Below are 21,948 nucleotides of genomic sequence, written 5' to 3' on the forward strand. Positions count from 1 at the left end.
GAATAAGATGCCATTTGGGATGTTACCTATCGAAGGGAATAAGATGCCATTTGGGATGTTACCTACCGAAGGGAATAAGATGCCATTTGGGATGTTACCTATCGAAGGGAATAAGATGCTATTAGGGATGTTACCTATCGAAGGGAATAAGAGGCCATTAGGGATGTTACCTATCGAAGGGAATAAGATGCCATTTGGGATGTTACCTATCTAAGGGAATAAGATGCCATTTGGGATGTTACCTATCGAAGGGAATAAGATGCCATTTGGGATGTTACCTATCTAAGGGAATAAGATGCTATTAGGGATGTTACCTATCGAAGGGAATAAGAGGCCATTAGGGATGTTACCTATCGAAGGGAATAAGAGGCCATTAGGGATGTTACCTATCGAAGGGAATAAGATGCCATTTGGGATGTTACCTATCGAAGGGAATAAGATGCCATTTGGGATGTTACCTATCGAAGGGAATAAGATGCCATTTGGGATGTTACCTATCTAAGGGAATAAGATGCCATTTGGGATGTTACCTATCGAAGGGAATAAGATGCCATTTGGGATGTTACCTATCGAAGGGAATAAGATGCCATTTGGGATGTTACCTATCTAAGGGAATAAGATGCCATTTGGGATGTTACCTATCTAAGGGAATAAGATGCCATTTGGGATGTTACCTATCTAAGGGAATAAGATGCCATTAGGGATGTTACCTATCGAAGGGAATAAGATGCCATTTGGGATGTTACCTATCGAAGGGAATAAGATGCTATTAGGGATGTTACCTATCTAAGGGAATAAGAGGCCATTAGGGATGTTACCTATCTAAGGGAATAAGAGGCCATTAGGGATGTTACCTATCGAAGGGAATAAGAGGCCATTAGGGATGTTACCTATCGAAGGGAATAAGAGGCCATTAGGGATGTTACCTATCGAAGGGAATAAGAGGCCATTAGGGATGTTACCTATCGAAGGGAATAAGATGCCATTTGAGACACAGCCATACAGACATTTGCTGGTATATTATCAGACTAATTGAATGTGATGTCAAAGCGGCCCCACAGCTCCAGACAGGGACTCCACCAGCTGGAAGTAGCTGTATTTGATGTCATACCTGAAATTCACTAAGGAAGAAAAAAAAGTTATGTGATCCTCCTCACAGACTCAATAAGTTGTGTAAGTTATAGAAACAGGCAGTAGAGTACTAGTTGTAGTAACAGGCAATACTAGTTGTAGTAACAGGCAATACTAGTTGTAGTAACAGGCAGTACTAGTTGTAGTAACAGGCAGTACTAGTTGTAGTAACAGGCAGTACTAGTTGTAGTAACAGGCAGTACTAGTTGTAGTAACAGGCAGTACTAGTTGTAGTAACAGGCAGTACTAGTTGTAGTAACAGGCAGTACTAGTTGTAGTAACAGGCAGTACTGTTTGTAGTAACAGGCAGTACTATTTGTAGTAACAGGCAGTACGAGTTGTAGTAACAGGCAGTACTAGTTGTAGTAACAGGCAGTACTATTTGTAGTAACAGGCAGTACTATTTGTAGTAACAGGCAGTACGAGTTGTAGTAACCGACAGTACTAAACTCAGCAAAAAAAGAAACGACCTCTCACTGTCAACTGCGTTTATTTAACATGTGTAAATATTTGTATGAACATTAGATTCAACAACTGAGACATAAACTGAACAGAAATGGAAAAATGTATCCCTGAACAAAGGGGGGTCAAAATCAAAAGTAACAGTCGGTATCTGGTATGGCCACCAGCTGCATTAAGTACTGCAGTGCATATCCTCCTCATGGACTGCACCAGATTTGCCAGTTCTTGCTATGAGATGTTACCCCACTCCTTCACCAAGGCACCTGCAAGTTCCCAGACATTTCTGAGGGGAATGGCCCAAGCCTTCACCCTCCGATCCAACAGGTCCCAGATGTGCCCAATGGGATTGAGATCTGGGCTCTTCACTGGCTATGGCAGAACACTGACATTCCTGTCTTGCAGGAAATCACGCACAGAACAACGAGCAGTATGCATAATGGCATTGTCATGCTGGAGGGTCATGTCAGGATGAGCCTGCAGGAAGGGTACCACATGAGGTAGGAGGATGTCTTCCCTGTAACGCACAGAGTTGAGATTGCCTGCATTGACAACAAGCTCAGTCCGATGATGCTGTGACACACCGCCCCAGACCATGACGGACCCTCCACCTCCAAATCGATCCCGCTCCAGAGTACAGGCCTCGGTGTAACGCTCATTCCTTCAACGATAAACGCAAATCTGACCATCACCCCTGGTAATACAAAACTGACTCGTCAGTGAAGAGCACTTTTTGCCAGTCCTGTCTGGTCCAGCGACGGTGGGTTTGTGCCTGTAGGCGATTTTGTTGCCAGTGATGTCTGGTGAGGACCTACCTTACAACAAGCCCTCAGTCCAGCCTCTCTCAGCCTATTGCGGACAGTCTGAGCACCGATGGAGGGATTGTGCGTTCCTGGTATAACTCGGGCAGTTGTTGTTGCCATCCTGTACCTGTCCCACAGGTGTGATGTTCGGATGTTGTTACACGTGGTCTGCCACTGCGAGGACAATCAGCTGTCCGCCCTGTCTCCCTGTAGCACTTTCTTAGGGGTCTCACAGTACGGACATTGCAATTTTTTGCCCTCAGTCTTCATACCTTGCAGCATACCTAAGGCACGTTGATACAGATGAGCAGGGACCCTGGGCATCTTTCTTTTGGTGTTTTTCAGAGTCAGTAGAAAGGCCTCTAGTGTCTTAAGTTTTCATAACTGTGACCTTAATTGCCTACCGTCTGTAAGCTGTTTGTGTCTTAACGACCGTTCCACAGGTGCATGTTCATTAATTGTTTATGGTTCATTGAACAAGCATGGTAAACGGCGTTTTAACCCTTTACAATGAAGATCTGTGAAGTTATTTGGATTATTTGGATTTTTAAGAATTATCTTTGAAAGACAGGGTCCTGAAAAGGGATGTTTCTTTTTTGCTGAGTTTAGTTGTAGTAACAGTACAGTACTAGTTCTTGTAACCACCAGTACAATACTAGTTCTAGTAGCGGGCAGTACTAGTAGTAACAGAGAGTACAATATTAGTTGTAGTAAGACTGTACTTGTTGAAGTAAGACAGTACTGTACTAGTTGTAGTAAGACAGTACTATTGTAGTAAAGGGCAGTACTGTACTAGTTGAAGGTGAGGCCAAATGTAAGATAAGAGCCATTTTGATATATGTGTGGCAGAAGTGATGGACTATGAGCCCAATGGCCGGCATTAATATGCCCTCCAAAGAAAGGTCGGTGGACCAAGACTCAAAGGTCGGATTAGGAAGGAAGAGGTGGTGTTTGCTTGATTGCGCCTAGGACATTGAATTTGTCCCGTGTGGCTCAGTTGGTAGAGCATGGCGCTTGTATGCAAACCGCTATGATATTGAAGGAGAAGAAGAACTCAAGTAGGGATGGGGGTTGCTCTTGATTTGGCACTTAGAGCCCCACAGTAGAGGTATCATAATACCCATAAAACCTAGCTGTCAAACAGGGAAATGGTTTCAATCGTTTTTTCCACCATTCATTTTTCCCCTTTGGGGATTTTAGAAACATTTCAAATAAATCAAGTCAAATTTTATTGGTTACACACATATTTAGCAGATGTTATTACGGGTGCAGCAAAATGCCTGTGTGTTCCTAGCTCCAATAGTGCAGTAGTATCTAGTAATCTACAACAATACACATCTAAAAGTAAAAGAATGGAGTAAAGATGTATCTAAATATTAGGATGAGCAATGTCTGAGTGGCGTTGACTAAAATACAGTAGAGTACAGTATACACATGAAGTGAGTAAAACAGTATGTGACCATTATTAAAGTGACTAGTGTTCCATTTAAAGTGACCAGTGATTCTATGTCTATGTACATGGGGCAACAGCCTCTAAGGTGCAGGGTTGAGTAACTGGGTGTTTGCTGGCTAGTGATGGCTATTTAACAGTCTGATGGCCTTGAGATAGAAGCTGTTTTTCAGTCTCTGTCCCAGCTTTGATGCACCTATACTGACCTCAGTTTCTAAATGATCGCCAGGTGAACAGGCCGTGGTTCGGGTGGTTGATGTCCTTGATTATCTTTTTGGCCTTCCTGTGACATCGGGTGCTGTAGGTGTCCTGGAGGGCAGGCAGTGTGCCCCCGGTGATGCGTTGGGCAGACCACACCACCCTCTGGAGAGCCCTGCAGTTGCGGGCAATGCAGTTGCCGTACCAGGCGGTGATACAGCCTGACAGGATGTTCTCAATTGTACATATGTAAAAGATTTTGAGGTTCTTAGGGGCCAAGCTGAATTTTTTCAGCCTCCTGATCTTGAAGAGGTGCTGTTTTGCATTTTTCAACACACTGTCTGTGGGGGTGGACTATTTCAGATTGTCATTGACGTGTACGCCGAGGAACTTGAAGCTATTCACCTTCTCCACTGCAGTCCAGTCGATGTGAATCGGGGCGTGCTCTCTCTGTTGTCTCCTTAATTCCACGATCAACTCCCTTGTTCTGTTGACGCTGATTGAGAGGTTATTTGTCACCACTCTGCCAGGGCCCTCACCTCCCTGTAGGCTGTTATGTTGTTGTTGGTAATCAGGCCTACTACTGTTGTCGTCAGAACTTGATGATTGAGTTGGAGGTGTGTGTGGCCACGCAGTCAAGGGTGAACAGGGAGTACAGGAGGGAGCTGAGTAAGCACCCTTGTGGGGCCCAGGATCAGCATAGTGTAGGTGTTGTTTCCTACCTTCACCACCTGAGGGTGGCCCATCAGGAAGTCCAGGACCAAGTTGCACAGGACTAGGTTCAGACCCAGGGCCCCAAGCTTAATGATGAGCTTGGAGGGTAGTATGGTGTTGAATGCTGAGCTATAGTCAAGGAACAGGTACAGTGCCTAAAGAAAGTATTCGGCCCTCTTGAACTTTGCGACCTTTTGCCACATTTCAGGCTTCAAACATAAAGATATAAAACTGTATTTTTTTGTGAAGAATCAACAACAAGTGGGACACAATCATGAAGTGGAACGACATTTATTGGATATTTCAAACTTTTTTAACAAATCAAAAAACTGAAAAATTGGGCGTGCAAAATTATTCAGCCCCCTTAAGTTAATACTTTGTAGCGCCACCTTTTGCTGCGATTACAGCTGTAAGTCGCTTGGGGTATGTCTCTATCAGTTTTGCACATCGAGAAACTGAATTTTTTTTCCCATTCCTCCTTGCAAAACAGCTCGAGCTGTTGGATGGAGAGCATTTGTGAACAGCAGTTTTCAGTTCTTTCCACAGATTCTCGATTGGATTCAGGTCTGGACTTTGACTTGGCCATTCTAACACCTGGATATGTTTATTTTTGAACCATTCCATTGTAGATTTTGCTTTATGTTTTGGATCATTGTCTTGTTGGAAGAAAAATCTCTGTCCCAGTCTCAGGTCTTTTGCACACTCCATCAGGTTTTCTTCCAGAATAGTCCTGTATTTGGCTCCATCTTCCCATCAATTTTAACCATCTTCCCTGTCCCTGCTGAAGACAAGCAGGCCCAAACCATGATGCTGCCACCACCATGTTTGACAGTGGGTATGGTCTGTTCAGGGTGATGAGCTGTGTTGCTTTTACGCCAAAAATAACGTTTTGCATTGTTGCCAAAAAGTTCAATTTTGGTTTCATCTGACCAGAGCACCTTCTTCCACATGTTTGGTGTGTCTCCCAGGTGGCTTGTGGCAAACTTTAAACAACACTTTTTATGGATATCTTTAAGAAATGGCTTTCTTCTTGCCACTCTTCCATAAAGGCCAGATTTGTGCAATATACGACTGATTGTTGTCCTATGGACAGAGTCTCCCACCTCAGCTGTAGATCTCTGCAGTTCATCCAGAGTGATCATGGGCCTCTTGGCTGCATCTCTGATCAGTCTTCTCCTTGTATGAGCTGAAAGTTTAGAGGGACGGCCAGGTCTTGGTAGATTTGCAGTGGTCTGATACTCCTTCCATGTCAATATTATCGCTTGCACAGTGCTCCTTGGGATGTTTAAAGCTTGGGAAATATTTTTGTATCCAAATCCGGCTTTAAACTTCTTCACAACAGTATCTCGGACCTGCCTGGTGTGTTCCTTGTTCTTCATGATGTTCTCTGCACTTTTAACGGACCTCTGAGACTATCACAGTGCAGGTGCATTTATACGAGACTTGATTACACACAGGTGGATTGTATTTATCATCATTAGTCATTTAGGTCAACATTGGATCATTCAGAGATCCTCACTGAACTTCTGGAGAGAGTTTGCTGCACTGAAAGTAAAGGGGCTGAATAATTTTTCAGTTTTTGATTTGTTAAAAAAGTTTGAAATATCCAATAAATGTCGTTCCACTTCATGATTGTGTCCCACTTGTTGTTGATTCTTCACAAAAAAATACAGTTTTATATCTTTATGTTTGAAGCCTGAAATGTGGCAAAAGGTCACAAAGTTCAAGGGGGCCGAATACTTTCGCAAGGCACTGTATATAGGTATTCCTCTTGTCCAGATGGGATAGGGTCTGTGGATCTATTTGAGCGGTAGGCAAATTGAAGTGGGTCTAGGGTGTCAGGTAGGGATATGATCCTTAACTAGCCTCTCAAAGCACTTCATCATTTCATTTAGTTCAGTTACCTTTGCTTTCTTGGGTACATGAACAATGGTAGACATCTTGAAGCAAGTGGGGACAGCACTTGGGCTTTGTTTCATGTAGTCTTACCCTGATGTGACGTTTTGATAACCCTGTCAATCTCTTTCGGATAAGGTGAGTTTTATCAATATATTCGGATCTATTTACTCTCAGATTCGAAAATGCTAATTAGCATCAAAGTAGATATCATGCAAAAGTACAAATCCCTGCAAGGTCCTGCACATCATCTCTAGCTGACACCTTTGCTAACAGGTATTATTAACTACTACATTTAGCTAAAATAGTTAATCCAGAGATTCTTACATTTGCCTCGATTCGTCAGTCTTGTCCAGATCATTATGGCATTTGTAGTTCTTTATAATAGCCACATTAGCAGCTAATTAGCATTTCATTTGAGGGTCAATTACAGGTGAATATATTGATAAAAGTCACGTTGTTCTAGAGAGATTTACACTCTTATCAAAATGTCACGACAGGGTAAGTCTACACGAAACACAGCTCTTATTTGACGTGTTTCTAAAAATCCCCAATGGGAAATATTTATGGTGAAAAAATGATTGGAATCATTTCCATGTTTGACTGCTAGGTTTTATGGGTAATATAACTCATATCGTGGGAATCTATTGAGATAGAAGGAACACGATTTATTTCATATTATTGCTTCAGTGGGTAGCTTGCAAAGGATTGTCCAGTTTTACAAATGTCACCTTTTTTAACGTTTTAACTCATGTGCCTCCTGAGGAAAGTCGCTGACACCTTTTCACTGCATCTATATTTTCTGCCATTACATTGCACGTTAAAGCAATTCAGTTTAAAAGTATCATATTTGGGGGCTAATTCTGCTAATTCAATATTCTAAACGTCCCAAGGAACATTATTTATAGAAAAAAAGATATGTAATATTAGACGGTATGTGTAGAAATCTTAAAATACAGTAATTCCATATTTGTTTACCTCCTGTACATAGTTGTTTACCTCCTGTAATGCTCATGCATCGGTCTACTTCTACAAAATGATTTCTAAGGTTCATCTCAAGTTGTCTCCCTCTTCTGCTGACAGACTTGAATATTATAATTGTATATTTTTTTATTTATTTCTCAAAATAGCATGAGAATCAGGTGAGCAACAAAACTTTTAAATCCCTACTGTGGTTCATTATAATATTATCATTCTCAGCGCACAATGTACTGTGGCCTAGTTATCAGAAACAGGCTACTCCTGTAGGGCATAGACATTCACACCTGTAGCCAATTTAGCCGCCTGTCAGTCAATGAACGCCCCCTAGGCTCCCACTTGTTGCTAAAAAAATCCTGGCTCTGTTCCTACATGATCAATCATGGATGAAGATTCAGCATTGGAGAGTTATTTTGATGACCCAATTGGAAATGTACCAGTAAGTAGCCAGTGGTCCTGATTGCCAGGGTGAACAGAAAGAAGTCTGATTATCTTTCAGTAAAATTAACAAAATTGACCTCAACATTTGATTTGAAATGACTTCAACCAACAGGTATTTTATCCTAATTTTCCACTTGGTCTCATCGACAAGTGACACAAGATAAACTGACTAAAGGATGCATCTAATTCCACTCATTATTTTTTTCTTCTCTGGTGTGATTTCTAGGATGCCTCTGGCTTCCTGTTTGAAGGGGACCTGGGCTTGCAGGGCGCCCCTCAGCTCCAGGACCCATCCTTTCTCTCCTCGTTGAGCCAACCAGAGAAGGACATCGGGGAGGATCTGGATCTCAGCTTCCTGCCTGATGACCTGCCAGAGGACACCTGTGGAAATGCTGCTACTAATGCTAACATGACACAAGACCGCGTGTTCGATGGCTACAGGCCTGAGGAGTCTGCTGAGACTGACCCTAACCAGTCGGCCATGACGGGAGGCTCTACCTTCTGTCCCATGACGCCTATGACCCCCATGACTCCAGTGGCTGAGAGTTCTGGAATAATCCCCATGTTACAGTGCGTGATGGATGTTACGATAACCAGGATCCCATCCATTAGTGCAACGTAAACCGTTTACACCAAATGCTCTAAATGGTTTCTGTTTTCTGTTTAGCTATGGTTTGCGCTAATTAATATGACCCTAGGAAATGAATTAGTGCACTATACAGGTATTGGCCAGGATAGGTTCAGATTAAAAGTAGTGCACTATAAAGGGAATAGGGTACCATTTCAAAAGGCCTCCTAGTTGTTTAGTCTCTATATATTGATGAGTGCAAGCAAGTGAGCCCATTTGTTGTTTATGTGCAGGAATATTGTATCTACAGTGAATCTGGCTTGCCCACTGGACCTGAAATCCATCGCTCTTCAAGCCAGAAACGCTGAGTACAACCCCAAGGTAATCAAAGTACGCCCAGCCCAGACAATGTTTAAGTCAATATGGTGGTGTCATGCCATGATGTGGGCATTGTACTCTGTTTCAGCGTTTTGCTGCTGTTATTATGAGAATACGGGAACCTAGGACCACAGCACTCATCTTCAGCTCCGGAAAGATGGTCTGCACAGGAGCCAAGAGGTGAGGAGGGAGAACAGTTCACCAGACACCATGAACCATAGTCATGTTCAGTAGAAAATAAAGTGTTAAGAAACAGGGACATATAACCTGAATTTGTCCAATAAAAGCACATGTTTATTTTCTGTTGCAAGATGTTTTGTTACGGTGTGCCCTATTGAACACTGATACTCTGTCATTTACCAGGGCCCACTCTTAGATGATTTAAATAAATAATTTGCTGTACTGCACCTGTCATTGCTCAAGGATAGGAGAAAGGGGAGGGAGCTCATTGAGCCCTTGTCCCAAAGTGGATAAAGATGATCCCCTCATTCCTCAAGCAACTCCTCTGTTTTTGCTGTCTATTCTGCCAGCGAGGAGCAGTCTCGACTGGCTGCCCGCAAGTATGCTCGTGTGGTGCAGAAATTGGGCTTTCCCGCCAAATTCCTGGACTTCAAGATCCAGAACATGGTGGGGAGTTGTGATGTCTGCTTTCCCATTCGGCTGGAGGGTCTGGTGCTGACTCATCAGCAGTTCAGCAGGTACACTCACTGTGACATATTGAGTGTCTGCTTTGTAAAGTACTGACCCCCTTTAGTCAGAGAAATTCTGTCCATTATGTTGATTGAATGCGGAAGTTTTATGTTTTCCTTTATTAATTCCTTTTTACAGGGGAGGGGGGAAGTAAAATGCTTAGTGTACAGTTAAGAAGAATACTTTGACAATTAAAAGAGCTTGAGGCCTTCCAACCCCATACATGAGCAACAATCTATTTTATTTGACACTATGTATATTAGTGCTGCAGTATTCATGTTTTGTTTCCACTGTGTAAATAAACACCCTTGCACAGAAGTGCTGTTGCGGCTCCACTATCATTTTCTTTTGTAGAGTTTAAGCCCAAATAGGTTTAATTTAAAGGTTTTCATAATAGCTTACTCTACCCGACCTACTGATATTCAGAGGATTCCCAGTATTAAATGTTCATAGTCAAATATACTCCAGACCTGAGCAACCTATTCTCCTGTAACCAGAGCCATATATTTAGATATTTCTAAATGGCTCCCTTTAACTAACTGTGTGGTTTTGGGCCCTCTAGTTATGAGCCAGAGCTGTTTCCTGGTTTGATCTACCGTATGGTGAAACCACGGATTGTCTTACTGATCTTTGTGTCTGGAAAAGTGGTTCTGACAGGTATGTATGCTGACCACTGGTGTTCTCTCTGACTTCCACACACCACCATGCTATGTTGACATGCATCAGATGCTTGCTTTTTACATTGTAAAGATTCCACTAACAAAATGCAACCAGATCTTCTGTACATTTTCTTTCAGGGGCTAAGGAACGTGGAGAGATCTATGAAGCCTTTGAGAACATCTACCCCATTCTGAAAGGATTCAGAAAGCAATAAGTAGTGCAATTCTAATGCTGATATGGGTGAATAAAATTAATCTATGAATGAATGAATCTTTATTTACAAACATGAAGGTGTCAAAAAAAAATCATTTTGAGTGTTGGCTATACTTGTGGAAAGTGTGTATAGTGCACTTATGTACTTTTATAATTTTGTAATGGTGGATGGATGAATCTGTAATGTAATATTGACCATCTCAGAGAAATTAATAAAAGCAAAGTTTGCATGTAATACATCTAACCCATTCGTAGACGCTAAGCACATTTAGCGCCTATTGATGATAGTATCACAGATGTATAAATCTGAAGCATCCGGTTGGCATTTCTACTTGCCACCAAATATGGTGGTGAGTGAATTTTGGCCGACATTCGGCAAATTTTCTCATGGATGAAACTTTATCTCAATACAATTTCTGTTCCCAAAACAACAATCTGTTACGAACAGAGTTGACACATTTTTGTAGACTTTACCCTTTGCCAAAGTGTAAAAATTTAAATCCATTGTTTAGAAGGAATGCAAGGGTGAATTGGGTTATTGCACTGGCGCACTTCACAGAGTAGGTGTTCCCTAACGAAAATATGCAAATACACGCTAGAACGAGCCAATGGGATCTTACTAGCTCGTGATTGGCTCTGCCCACCTTGCTTGTTCTGCCAACGATGATTAATTTGCTCCCATTGGAAACGACAGGCTGTGGTAAATCTTGAATTATTTATAAAAATCTTTGACAGCATCTTCTGGCCGGGGAGTTTGGTTAAGAGCACAAACGCTCGTTCGAACACATTGCTTGCGGTACGATTTTGGAAACATATCAGAAAAATATTTTCTAAATCCAAAAGGTTCAATTACTACACACCTTTATAGGGTTAGGGTTCCCGCGTGGCCATATTACAGCGCTTATTTACAGGCAGCCACCTGTGCTAATTAGCTATCTAGTGTGCTCCGAACACCTGCGTAAGCGTAACTCGGAAGTGTAGTTCGTCAACGATGCACACACAGCATATGGATCAGTTCAAACTACTGCAGTAAGTGCATTTTTTTGTGTGAAAACCTTTCTCGTTGATATTAAAGGGCAATATCCGCATGTTTAAAAAGTTTTGCAAGTGATGATTACTAACATTTAAAACCGCATTGGAATTGTAGTCAACTGTGTGGAGATACCTACAGGGTTTTCTAGAGCTCGTAATAATAAAACATGCTCTTTTTCATATCAGAGTGTACATTACAGGTGTGAGTTACACTGATCCCATCCACATGTAATGTAAAGTAACCATCTCCTTACAGCAGGTATAAGCAACTGACAAGCCCGCCACCCCTCATTTGAAGGCCCTCAGATAAATGTCCAATTTACTGTTGCAAGAGAGAATATTAGAATAAACAAGGTGAAATTCAATGTGCTCCCGCACATAGGCTAACCGGGCTATCTGCATTGTCCCACCACCCGCCAACCCCTATTTACGCTATTGCTACTCCCTGTTCATCATATGCATAGTCACTTTAACGATACTTACATGCACATACTACCTCAATAAGCCTGACTAACAGGTGTCTGTATACAGCCTTGCTACTGTTATTTTCAAATGTCTTTCTACTGTTTTATTTCTTTACTTACCCACACCTTTTTTTCGCACTATTGGTTCGAGCCTGTGAGTAAGCATTTCACTGTAAGGTCTACCTGTTGTATTCGGCGCACGTGACAAACTTTGATTTGGCATCAGCAGTTTGTCAGTCACTCAATTAGCCCATGTCAGCTAAAATTATTTAGATTGGTAAATTAGTCTAGCGGCCAGCTTTCTAAATGTAGTAATCATGATTGAATTACAGGCTGTGGGGTCCCATTGATGTTAGTCTCTCTTAAAGATATCATTAAAACCTGCAAATATTCCTCTCTACCCCATGTCAAAATGTGTCAAATTACAGCAAACTTGCTTTAAAACTGCAACATTTTCTTTACACCATGGCAAAAATGCAGAATGTAACATTGCACAAAAGACAGTAGCTGCAGTATGAAAATGGGCTGAAACTGCTTCTCCAATAGAAATCCCCGATCACACTTTTAGACGTTGTGATTGCGACGTTGGCTTGCTAAACCAAAGCTTATTTTTTTACATATTTTTTTATAACTAAACCTCTCTAAAAATCGAATTGTTCTGTGGCTAAAACTCATGCCTATATACACGTCATGGTGGCTGACGGTCGACTCGCACCGAACTGCGCATATGCAGCCCGTCAAAATGAAAGGCACCCCTTCAGTCTAAAGTCGTTTTTGACGAAAACGTGCGTCTGTCACTCACGAGGTTAGAGTAATGGCAAGTTTGAAGTAATTGAACATTGGCTCGAATCTAGGTTTCCTTTCTCTCATTTACTTCCCAAACCACGGACTGGCCTGCTTGGTCTGTTTCGCAAGCGTTCCCAGAAGTCTCGCGATGTTGCGCCTCTTGGGTTTAGAAACTGGTAAAAATTGGGTGGCTGCTGTAATGTTTTGCTCGCAATTTGGTGAGGAGTTGTTTTTTGTGCCCCCTACCACCATCGAAGTTGTCTATCCCTGCCATACAGCAAATATTATATCCATATGTAGCATAGACCATATAAAACCAAAGATCAGCTACATTCAAAAGTAAACAGATCTGTGCATAGACTCAGATGATATGTGGTCACGTGACCATACGTACATAAACAAACCTTGTCACGCAAAAAAACAGTGACACAGTTTGCTAGCTAACGTTAGCTATTAGCCGTCTTTGCCAAATAACCGAAAATGAAGACTGCATACCCTTAACGTTTACAAGAAGTAACGAAGAGTGTCCGACAGTATACTAGTAGTTATGTAGGTAGTTAGTCAGAGTAGCAGTCATTTTGCTAGGTAAGCTAGCGCTTGAACGGCAGTTCTATGGCATCCTCAGCGGGAAGCGAAGTCCGAGCCCTCGGCCCTAGCGAAGGGACTTTGGGAGCACTGCCCGGTGCTCGGCCACCACTTCGCTCGCACCACCTACACACCACAACCACCGCAGGTTCCCCTGGATCACTGATGGTGGAGTCGGTGGACGACGCGGAGGGTCTGTATGTCGCAGTGGAGAGATGCCCTCTCTGCAACACCGCCAGGCGCAGGCTGACTTGTGCCCGATGCATCCAGGCAGGGGATTTCGTGTACTTCGACGGTAGAAACCCCGAACTGTGCGTGTTAACATTTAACTAACTTCAAAACACGGCTCTAAGTAATGGCACTGATGACGACTTATTCGGCATCATCAGCTAAGATTCATTTTAGCACTCAACAATCGAACAAACATGATAGCTGGCTAGCTTTATTTACAAGAAGCTAGCATTGCCATAAACAAAACGTTAGCTCTTAACACCAGGTCGTTAGTTGGCTGGCTAGCAAGGTAGTTTGTTTACAAGAGAACCATGGAACGTTACACCCAGTCGGGCTGTTTGGGGAACATAACACGTAGCTAACGTAGTGAAACTAAAAATAACTGTCGTGACACGTGGTGTCACGGCTCTTTGTTAGTGAAGTCGTGAAGGGTCATTGGCCTAATACTTTACTTACATTGGCATGTTCTATCATGTTTCCAGAATTATATGACTAGCTAGTAGTCAAATGGCAGTTAATATAGTTTTTCTATAGTTAAATGAATCTCAACTTGTTTTTGTAAAGTAGCTAGTTCTAAGCCACTCTCTGGCTCAATTCCTGTGCTTGGAACATGTTGGGGGCACTTCACTCATTCTGCTGAGCTGCAGTCAGAAAAAATGTACATGCCATTGGGTTATTCATGACTTTTAAATATTTTTTTTTATAGATACACTGAAAAATTGAGAAGACTTAAAATGCTGACGGAGAAGAAAGATCTTCTTGAACAGAGGTAAAAAATTAAAGACCAGTTGCAGTTAAAAAATGACTGTTGAATAATATCTTACTACTTTGCTCTTTGTTTTCAATTGTTTCTGCATACAGGAATGTTTCATCATTATATTAATCATATGAATAAATCTACACTCTTTTCCCAGGGTAATTTCTGCCATGGATAAGAAGGTCCAGGCAGATCAGCTGGTAAGCTAAGTTGTGACAACACACAAGAACATGATCAACTTAATTTACTTTGCCCTACGCGATGTAGCCTCTCTGTCTGTGTGTTTCAATATCCTGCCTATTATTTTCAAATGTAATGTGTTCGGTTTCATTCAGAAATGGAAGATGATGTCATGCAAGATGAAGATTGAGCAGCTGAAGGAGGCCATTGGCTGTGGGAACGAAGAGGTGAAGAGTGGTGAGTTACATGGCCCCAACGGACATTCAAATCAGTGACGAATGACCCTAGGTGTTTACATTTTAATGTATGTCTTTATGAAACCTGACATTTGAAATAGTGGAAGACATTGGATGCTTCCCAAGTGGCATTATATTCCATATATAGTCCAACTTTTTCGATTTGGGATGCGTCCATTAAACATATTAATCAACATAGTATCCGTCCATCTCACCCGCAGGTAAGGACCTGCTGCTTCGCTCCCAGGAGGAGAGCCAGAGGCTACAGCGGCGGGCCAGCCGCCACCAGGAGAAGAGGGACAAGATCGAGAGACACAACCAGCGGCTGGGAGAACTGCTGGAGAAGAAGGGCAAGGAGCTGCAGGGTCGTCTGGATCACCTGGCTGAGGTCCGCAAGGGACACATCCTGGAGCTCACTGCTCACATCTTCCCAACACAGGAGGAGAAGCAGGGCAGCAGGTCAGTGACACTGTGCATGAGGTACTGTGACACTGTACCGCATGCAGCAGGGCTATATATGTATATTTGGATGCAAATATTTTTCATAAAGGAGTCCCAATATTTATTTATTTTTTCATTTTTTTTTTCAAATAAGCTGAAAAATAATAGTTGCTTATTGGATTTTCAACGTTGCAGATCCAATTTTATTTTTGTAAACTTAAGTTTACAAATTTAATTGAAAAAATAAAGACAAATGCTTGGATAAAATTATTGGCACCTGGAGCTAGTACTTGGTTGTCCACAGCCTTTGGCCAAGATAACTGCAGACACGCTTCTTGTAGCCATCAATGAGCTTGCTACACCTTCCTACTGGCAAACTGCTCTAATTATTCAATGTTTGAGGAGTGCCCTCCACCAACTGCAGGGTGAATAGAATACCCTGACATAATCAATTGAGAATTATGACCTCCGTTAAAGTGCTCACAATCTCAGAGGACCTGAGGAGGGATTAGAGATCAGGGGTCGCGAGAAGGTTGTGAGAGAGTGGGAAGTGGTAAAGGAAGCGATCCCGCGATTCCTCATCAGTATCAGCAACATGGTTTCCCTTACTCCCCAAAAATAAATGTGCATATGGTGACACACACAGCCCTAAGAAGAAAGGAAGTGCACAGATGTCAAATCAGTTATCCTCCCATTGCCTGTACCACTACTCCTCAGAGACCTCCCTGGGTTTCTTATAAACTCAGCAAATAAAGAAACGTCCCCTTTTCAGGACCCTGTCTTTGAAAGATAATTTGTAAAAATCCAAATAACTTCACAGATCTTCATTGTAAAGGGTTTAAACACTGTTTCCCATCTTTGTTCAATGAACCATAAACAATTAATAAACATGCACCTGTGGAATGGTCGTTAAGACACTAACAGCTTACAGATGGTAGGAAATTAAGGTCACAGTTATTAAAACTTAGCACACTAAAGAGGCCTTTCAACTGACTCTGAAAACACCAAAAGAAAGATGCCCAGGGTCCTTGCTCATCTGTGTGAACGTGCCTTAGGCATGCTGCATGGAGGCATGAGGACTGCAGATGTGGCCAGGGCAATAAATTGCAATGTCCGTACTGTGAGACGCCTAAGGCAGCGATACAGGGAGACAGGACGGAGAGCTGATCGTCCTCGCAGTGGCAGAGCACGTGTAACAACACCTGCATAGGATCGGTACATCCAAACATCACACCTGTGGAACAGGTACAGGATGGCAACAACAACACCGAGGCCTGTACTCTGGAGCGGGATCGAGATGGAAGGTCATGGTCTGGGGTGGTGTGTTGCAGCATTGTCGAACTGAGCTTGTTGTCATTGCAGGCAATCTCAACGCTGTGCGTTACAGTGGAGACATTCTCCTCCCTCATGTGGTTCCCTTCCTGCAGGCTCATCCTGACATGACCCTCCAGCATGACAATGCCACCAGCCATACTGCTTGTTCTGTGCGTGATTTCCAGCAAGACAGCAATGTCAGTGTTCTGCCATGGCTAGTGAAGAGCCCATTGAGCATGTCTGGGACCTGTTAGATTGGAGGGTGCGGGCTAGGGCCATTCTCTCCCCCCTCCACACACACACACAGAAATATCTGGGAACTTGCAGGTGCCTTGGTGGAAGAGTGGGGTAACGTCTCACAGCAAGTGAGGGGGCGGCAGGGTAGCCTAGTGGTTAGAGCGTTGGACTGGTAACCGGATGGTTGCAAGTTCAAACCCCCGAGCTGACAAGGTACAAATCTGTCGTTCTGCCCCTGAACAGGCAGTTAACCCACTGTTCCTAGGCCGTCATTGAAAATAAGAATTTGTTCTTAACTGACTTGCCTAGTTAAATGAAGGTTAAAAAAAAAAAGTACTGGCAAATCTGGTGCAGTCCATGAGGAGGAGATGCACTGCAGTACTTAATGGTGGCCACACCAGATACTGACTTTTGATTTTGACCCCCCCCCCCCCCCACAAGTCTGGAATCTCTTCAGTTTGTCTCAGTTGTTGAATCTGGTTATGTTTCATACAAATATTTACACGTTAAGTTTGCTGAAATTAACGCAGTTGACAGTGAAAGGATGTTTCTTTTTTTTGCTGAGTTTAGTTTATATACTGTATTACTCTATGGCTGGCTGGAATGTGACTTGGAGCTTTTAGTTTTTTTCAAGGACAGGACCAATAGTCTGTCCAGGGATTTGATGCTTTAACAATAAACATCAAGTATAGGCCCTCTCAACTACTCGTTAAAGAGTTTTAGAGATGTTCCTCTCTGTCTCTCAGGGACCCAGCAGACATGTTGTCAGAGTGTGACCTGGCTCTGACCTCCAGCACAGTGAGTGAGCTGGCTGAGGCCCGTCGCACCACCTACCTGTCAGGGCGCTGGATCTGGGACGACCAGAATGGCGAAACCAGCATTAGCATCACCGGACCCAGGGTCACGCTGCCTAGCAACGGGGACTGCTCCCCCTATTACAGCTGGGTGGAAGACAAGAGCACCAATGAGGGGCCAGGTAGGACTTTTTAGTAAAATACGTTGTCTGTAATGATTACGTTTGTCATCAAAGTGACCTACAGTACAGTTAGGGCATATATTTTAGTATACTTTTGTAGCGCCACACACTTACCAAAAGAAGAAACTACTAGCTGATTGAGAGGAACATCTTGTCATTGGAGATGAACGATTGACAATATTTACTTGTACTGTTCCAAGGCTATTTGTGATCATTAAGAGCTTTCATTTCCAGAGCTGGACCACATCAACCCAGCCCACACCATCAGTGCAGCTCTCTGCTATGCTACCCAGCTCATCAACATCCTCTCTCATATCCTGGATGTCAATCTGCCCAAGAAGTTGTGCAACAGTGAGTTCTGTGGTGACAGCCTGAGCAGGTACAGGTTCACCCGTGCTGTCACCAAGCTCAACACCAACATCCTTCACCTCTGCTTCTCACAGGTACTACAGAGCATGGTTCCTCTTATGTTTTTTTCCCCTTGCCGTTCTGCTGCTGCTGCTCTTCTGAGTTTGAAGCAGTGTTTGGGATAGTTCACCCAAATTTACAAAATGACACATTTGGTTTCCTTACCTTGTCCATAGTGCTTGCACAGTATGACAGAAATCCATGCTTTGGTTTATTTTCCCTGGCATGGTGTCTACATGCTAATATCAGTCCCATGACTTGAATGGGATTTCTGCCACGAATGCTAAAATTTTAGCATTTTTTGCTCATGTCCAAACAATCCCAAAGTATCTATCTAAAAAAAAATAAAAAAAAAATAAAAAAGATTGTGAAACTTTACAAAGTCACAATTATCGATGTTTAGAACGTGTGAATGTAAATATCGGTCCTGTGACTTGAATGGGATTTGTGCCACAAATGTCAAAATAGGGGTAAGATGGGTATTGATTTTGAGACATGACCTAGTATTTTACTATACGTGTTTGATTTCATTATCTTTTTATACACCCATACATAGTGACATTCCAGTTCTTATTTAGATTTCTCACAAAAACAAGCGTATCTCTGTGAAATGAGTGTACTGCAAGCTTTTTACGTTTAACTCCGTTTGAGTTCATTTGGCTTTTTGCGATCCGCGGAGACAACTTTGCAGACGACCACCACAGCAATGTAAAATCCTCAAGTCGCTGCGAGAAAGCGCACCGCTATGTCAACAGAGCTCAGCGCTTAGTCGCAGATGTATTAGGCCACGAAATCCAACTTTTGGGATAGAATGGTAATGATATGTTATAGAAAGACCCTACTGAACCATTCAGAATATGAATCATATTTGTCTTTGTACAATGTATTTTATGACAGTGAGATTACATCACCAATGTACGTATTCAGCCACTCTGAGCCGAGTGGGTGGACACCCTGCACTTACCAGTTTTGTGTATTCTCCTGCAGCATGTTGAGAGTGAGCTGCTGCACCCTCACCACACCCTGAGGAACATCATGTTCCTGGTCTCTCCCGACAACAAGAACCTGGGCAGGTAAGAAAATCCCTGGTCAAAAGTTGTGCATTCTATTTTGAATAGGGTGCCATTTAGGATGCAATCTCCTCCCTCTGTGCAGGACGGGTCCATACGAGGTGACTGCAGACCTGGAGGACTCCATGGAGTTTGTGGAGCCGGAGGCGGCCGGCCCTGCGGAGGAGAGTGGAGACGAGATGGTGACGGACGAGGAGACAGACCTGGGGACAGACTGGGAGACGGTCCCCAGCCCACGTTTCTGTGACATCCCCTCCCAGCCCATGGACCTGTCCCAGAGCATGGCCATGCAGGTGTCTCAGCCTGTGGGCCAGGCCGGGGGCATGATCTCCTCAGCAGCCGCCTCCGTCACCTCCTGGTTCCGGGCCTACACCGGCCAGCGCTGAGGGAGAGAAACCTGGAGGCTCACTGGCCAGGGTTGTATTCATTAGTGCAAAAATATATATAAATGAACGTTTTGTAATGTAGAATAAAAACTAGGGTTTCTTATTGGACAAGTTAATTTAGTCCCTCCTTGTTTAAGTCCATTTGGTTTGTAATGAATACACCCCAGGACAGGCTGGACTGATGGAGCTATACCACATATCCAAACACAGAGAGAGCTCTGCTCCATTCTCTGCCTGTAGTCAACTCCTGCCCTGCTCTGCAACCACCAAGAAGGGATATTTTGTTTTTACTAGAAAAGTTGTCATTGAAATAGCAGCAGTGATTCTTCTGGTGAAAATGTTTATAGTGACTGACTGACTTTTGGGGAGGTTGTTGTTGTTGTTCAATGAGTAGTCTCTCTCGCGAAGACTTTGGGTGCTCTGCTCTCCATCCCAGTGATTGTGAGAAGACTATTCAAAAGAGACTGGACCGGCAGTTGCATTAACTTACGTTGATTGAAAATGTCAAGACTAAGGAATGCCATAGCATTGCACTGGATATGAGACATACAAACGTGGCTTCATTCTATCCTGTTATTTTCCTCCTGAGATCTGGACTGTCCTGTGTACCCATCCTTATTGTAAGTTCTTAATGTTTATTTTTTTGGGGTCAAAAGTAGTGCATTACACTGAGTGGCGCAGCATCTCAGTGCTAGAGGTGTCACTACAGACCCTGGTTTGCTTCCAGGCGCTGCCCTATGAGACTCCCAATTGGCCCAGCGTAGGCCGTCATTGTAAACAAGGATTTGTTCTTAACTGATTTGCCTGGCTAAAGGTTAAATAAATCAAAACATAGGGAATTGGAGTGCCATTTGGGATGCGGTTGATGACATTCATGCTGCATTACTACAAAATGGTTCATGTAAGGATTGTTTGAATACTGACAAATGCCAAACAGGGGGCGTGACCTTAGTGTTCTTCTCAGAATTATGACACACTTTGTTTTACTTCAATTGCTGTTTACTTACCGGTCAGGTTTGTGTGATGGAAGCAGAACGGGACAAAGAACTCCACTGAAGCTGTACTCTTTCTGGTGGGGGCTGACCTAGTGTTATCTTGTTTTCCTTTTTATTTAGGGCTCTATTCAATCCATTTTTGTGGAAATTTGGCACCACAGCCCAAAATAAATTTTAAAGGCAATGTTCTAGCATTGGCGGAGACTACATTCATGGTAAATGCTGCATATGTTGGCTCATTCAGAAATTACTTTTAAATTTATATTGCGCAATCTGTATCGCTTCATTTGATATGGTTTGAATGGAGCCCTTAATCTTTTTATAGTAACGTGGGTGCCTGAACTGTTTGTGGGTCTGTTCTACTACAGGTATGACATATAGGTGGCATAAATGAGAAGGATATAAAGGGACACATCTTTGGCTTACTTCATTTGTACACTGAACAAAAATAAATGCAACATGTAATGTGTTGGTTTCATGAGCTGAAATAAAAGATTCCAGAAATGTTACATATGAACAAAAAGCTTATTTCTCTCAAATGTTATGTACAAATCTGTTTACATCCGTTAGTGAGCATTTCTCCTTTGCCAAGATAATCCATCCACTTGACAGGTGTGGTATATTAAACAGAATGCCATTACACAGGTGCACCTTGTGCTGGGGACAATAAAAGGCCACAGATGTCTCAAGTTGAGGGTGCATGCAATTGCAAATTGAATGTTCATTTCTCTACCATAAGCCGCCTCCATCGTTTTAGAGAATTTGGCAGTACGTCCATCTGGCCTCACAACCGAAGACGACATATGGCGTCATGTGGGTTTGCTGATGTCAACAGAGAGCCCCGTGGTGGGGTTATGGTATGGGCAGGCATAAGCTATGGACAATGAACACAATTGTATTTTATTGATGGCATTTTGAATGCACAGAGATACTGTGACGAGATCCTGAGGCCCATTGTCGTGCCATTCATCTGCCACCATGTTTCAGCATGATAATGCATGGCCCCATGTCGCAAGGATCTGTACACAATTCCTGGAAACTGAAAATGTCCCAGTTTTTCTATGGCCTGCATACTCACCTCACCAATTGAGCATGTTCGGGATGTTCAGGCTCGACGTGTAAGATAGTGTTCCAGTTCCTACCAATATAAAGCAACTTTGCACAGCTTTTGTAGAGGAGCGGGACAACATTCTACATGCCACAAACAGCCTGATCATCTTGATTATAAGGAGATGTGTCACATTGCATGAGGGAAATGGTCACCAGATACT

General features: G+C 42.9%; 2 protein-coding genes across 4 annotated transcripts; both read left to right on the plus strand.

The window, feature by feature from the left end:
- Positions 1 to 8,011: 8,011 nt before the first annotated feature.
- On the plus strand, positions 8,012 to 10,580 carry LOC135526928 (TATA box-binding protein-like 2). Its single transcript, XM_064955595.1, has 7 exons — positions 8,012 to 8,068; positions 8,297 to 8,640; positions 8,932 to 9,019; positions 9,105 to 9,196; positions 9,547 to 9,714; positions 10,269 to 10,363; positions 10,504 to 10,580. The coding sequence occupies exons 1-7, from the start codon at positions 8,012 to 8,014 to the stop codon at positions 10,578 to 10,580; spliced, it is 921 nt and encodes a 306-aa protein (XP_064811667.1).
- A 774-nt stretch (positions 10,581 to 11,354) lies between these two features.
- Positions 11,355 to 21,186, plus strand: LOC135525637 (beclin 1-associated autophagy-related key regulator-like). 3 transcript variants are annotated; one of them, XR_010453199.1, is made up of 10 exons: positions 13,267 to 13,757; positions 14,384 to 14,446; positions 14,592 to 14,634; positions 14,770 to 14,851; positions 15,072 to 15,309; positions 17,589 to 17,818; positions 18,053 to 18,261; positions 19,214 to 19,299; positions 19,382 to 20,496; positions 20,528 to 21,186. XR_010453199.1 is itself a non-coding variant. In XM_064953379.1 (9 exons), exons 1-9 carry the CDS (start codon positions 11,571 to 11,573, stop codon positions 19,680 to 19,682), a joined length of 1,290 nt encoding a protein of 429 aa, XP_064809451.1. In that variant the 5' UTR covers positions 11,355 to 11,570; the 3' UTR covers positions 19,683 to 21,186. The 3 variants fall into 3 exon arrangements, 2 of the variants coding, with proteins under 2 accessions (XP_064809451.1, XP_064809450.1); XM_064953379.1 differs by lacking the exon at positions 13,267 to 13,757 and adding an exon at positions 11,355 to 11,608 and having other exon boundaries at positions 19,382 to 21,186; XM_064953378.1 differs by having other exon boundaries at positions 19,382 to 21,186.
- The last annotated feature ends 762 nt before the right edge of the window (positions 21,187 to 21,948 follow it).

Source organism: Oncorhynchus masou, chromosome 32 (genome assembly GCF_036934945.1).
Source record: "Oncorhynchus masou masou isolate Uvic2021 chromosome 32, UVic_Omas_1.1, whole genome shotgun sequence".
NCBI lineage: Eukaryota > Metazoa > Chordata > Actinopteri > Salmoniformes > Salmonidae > Oncorhynchus > Oncorhynchus masou.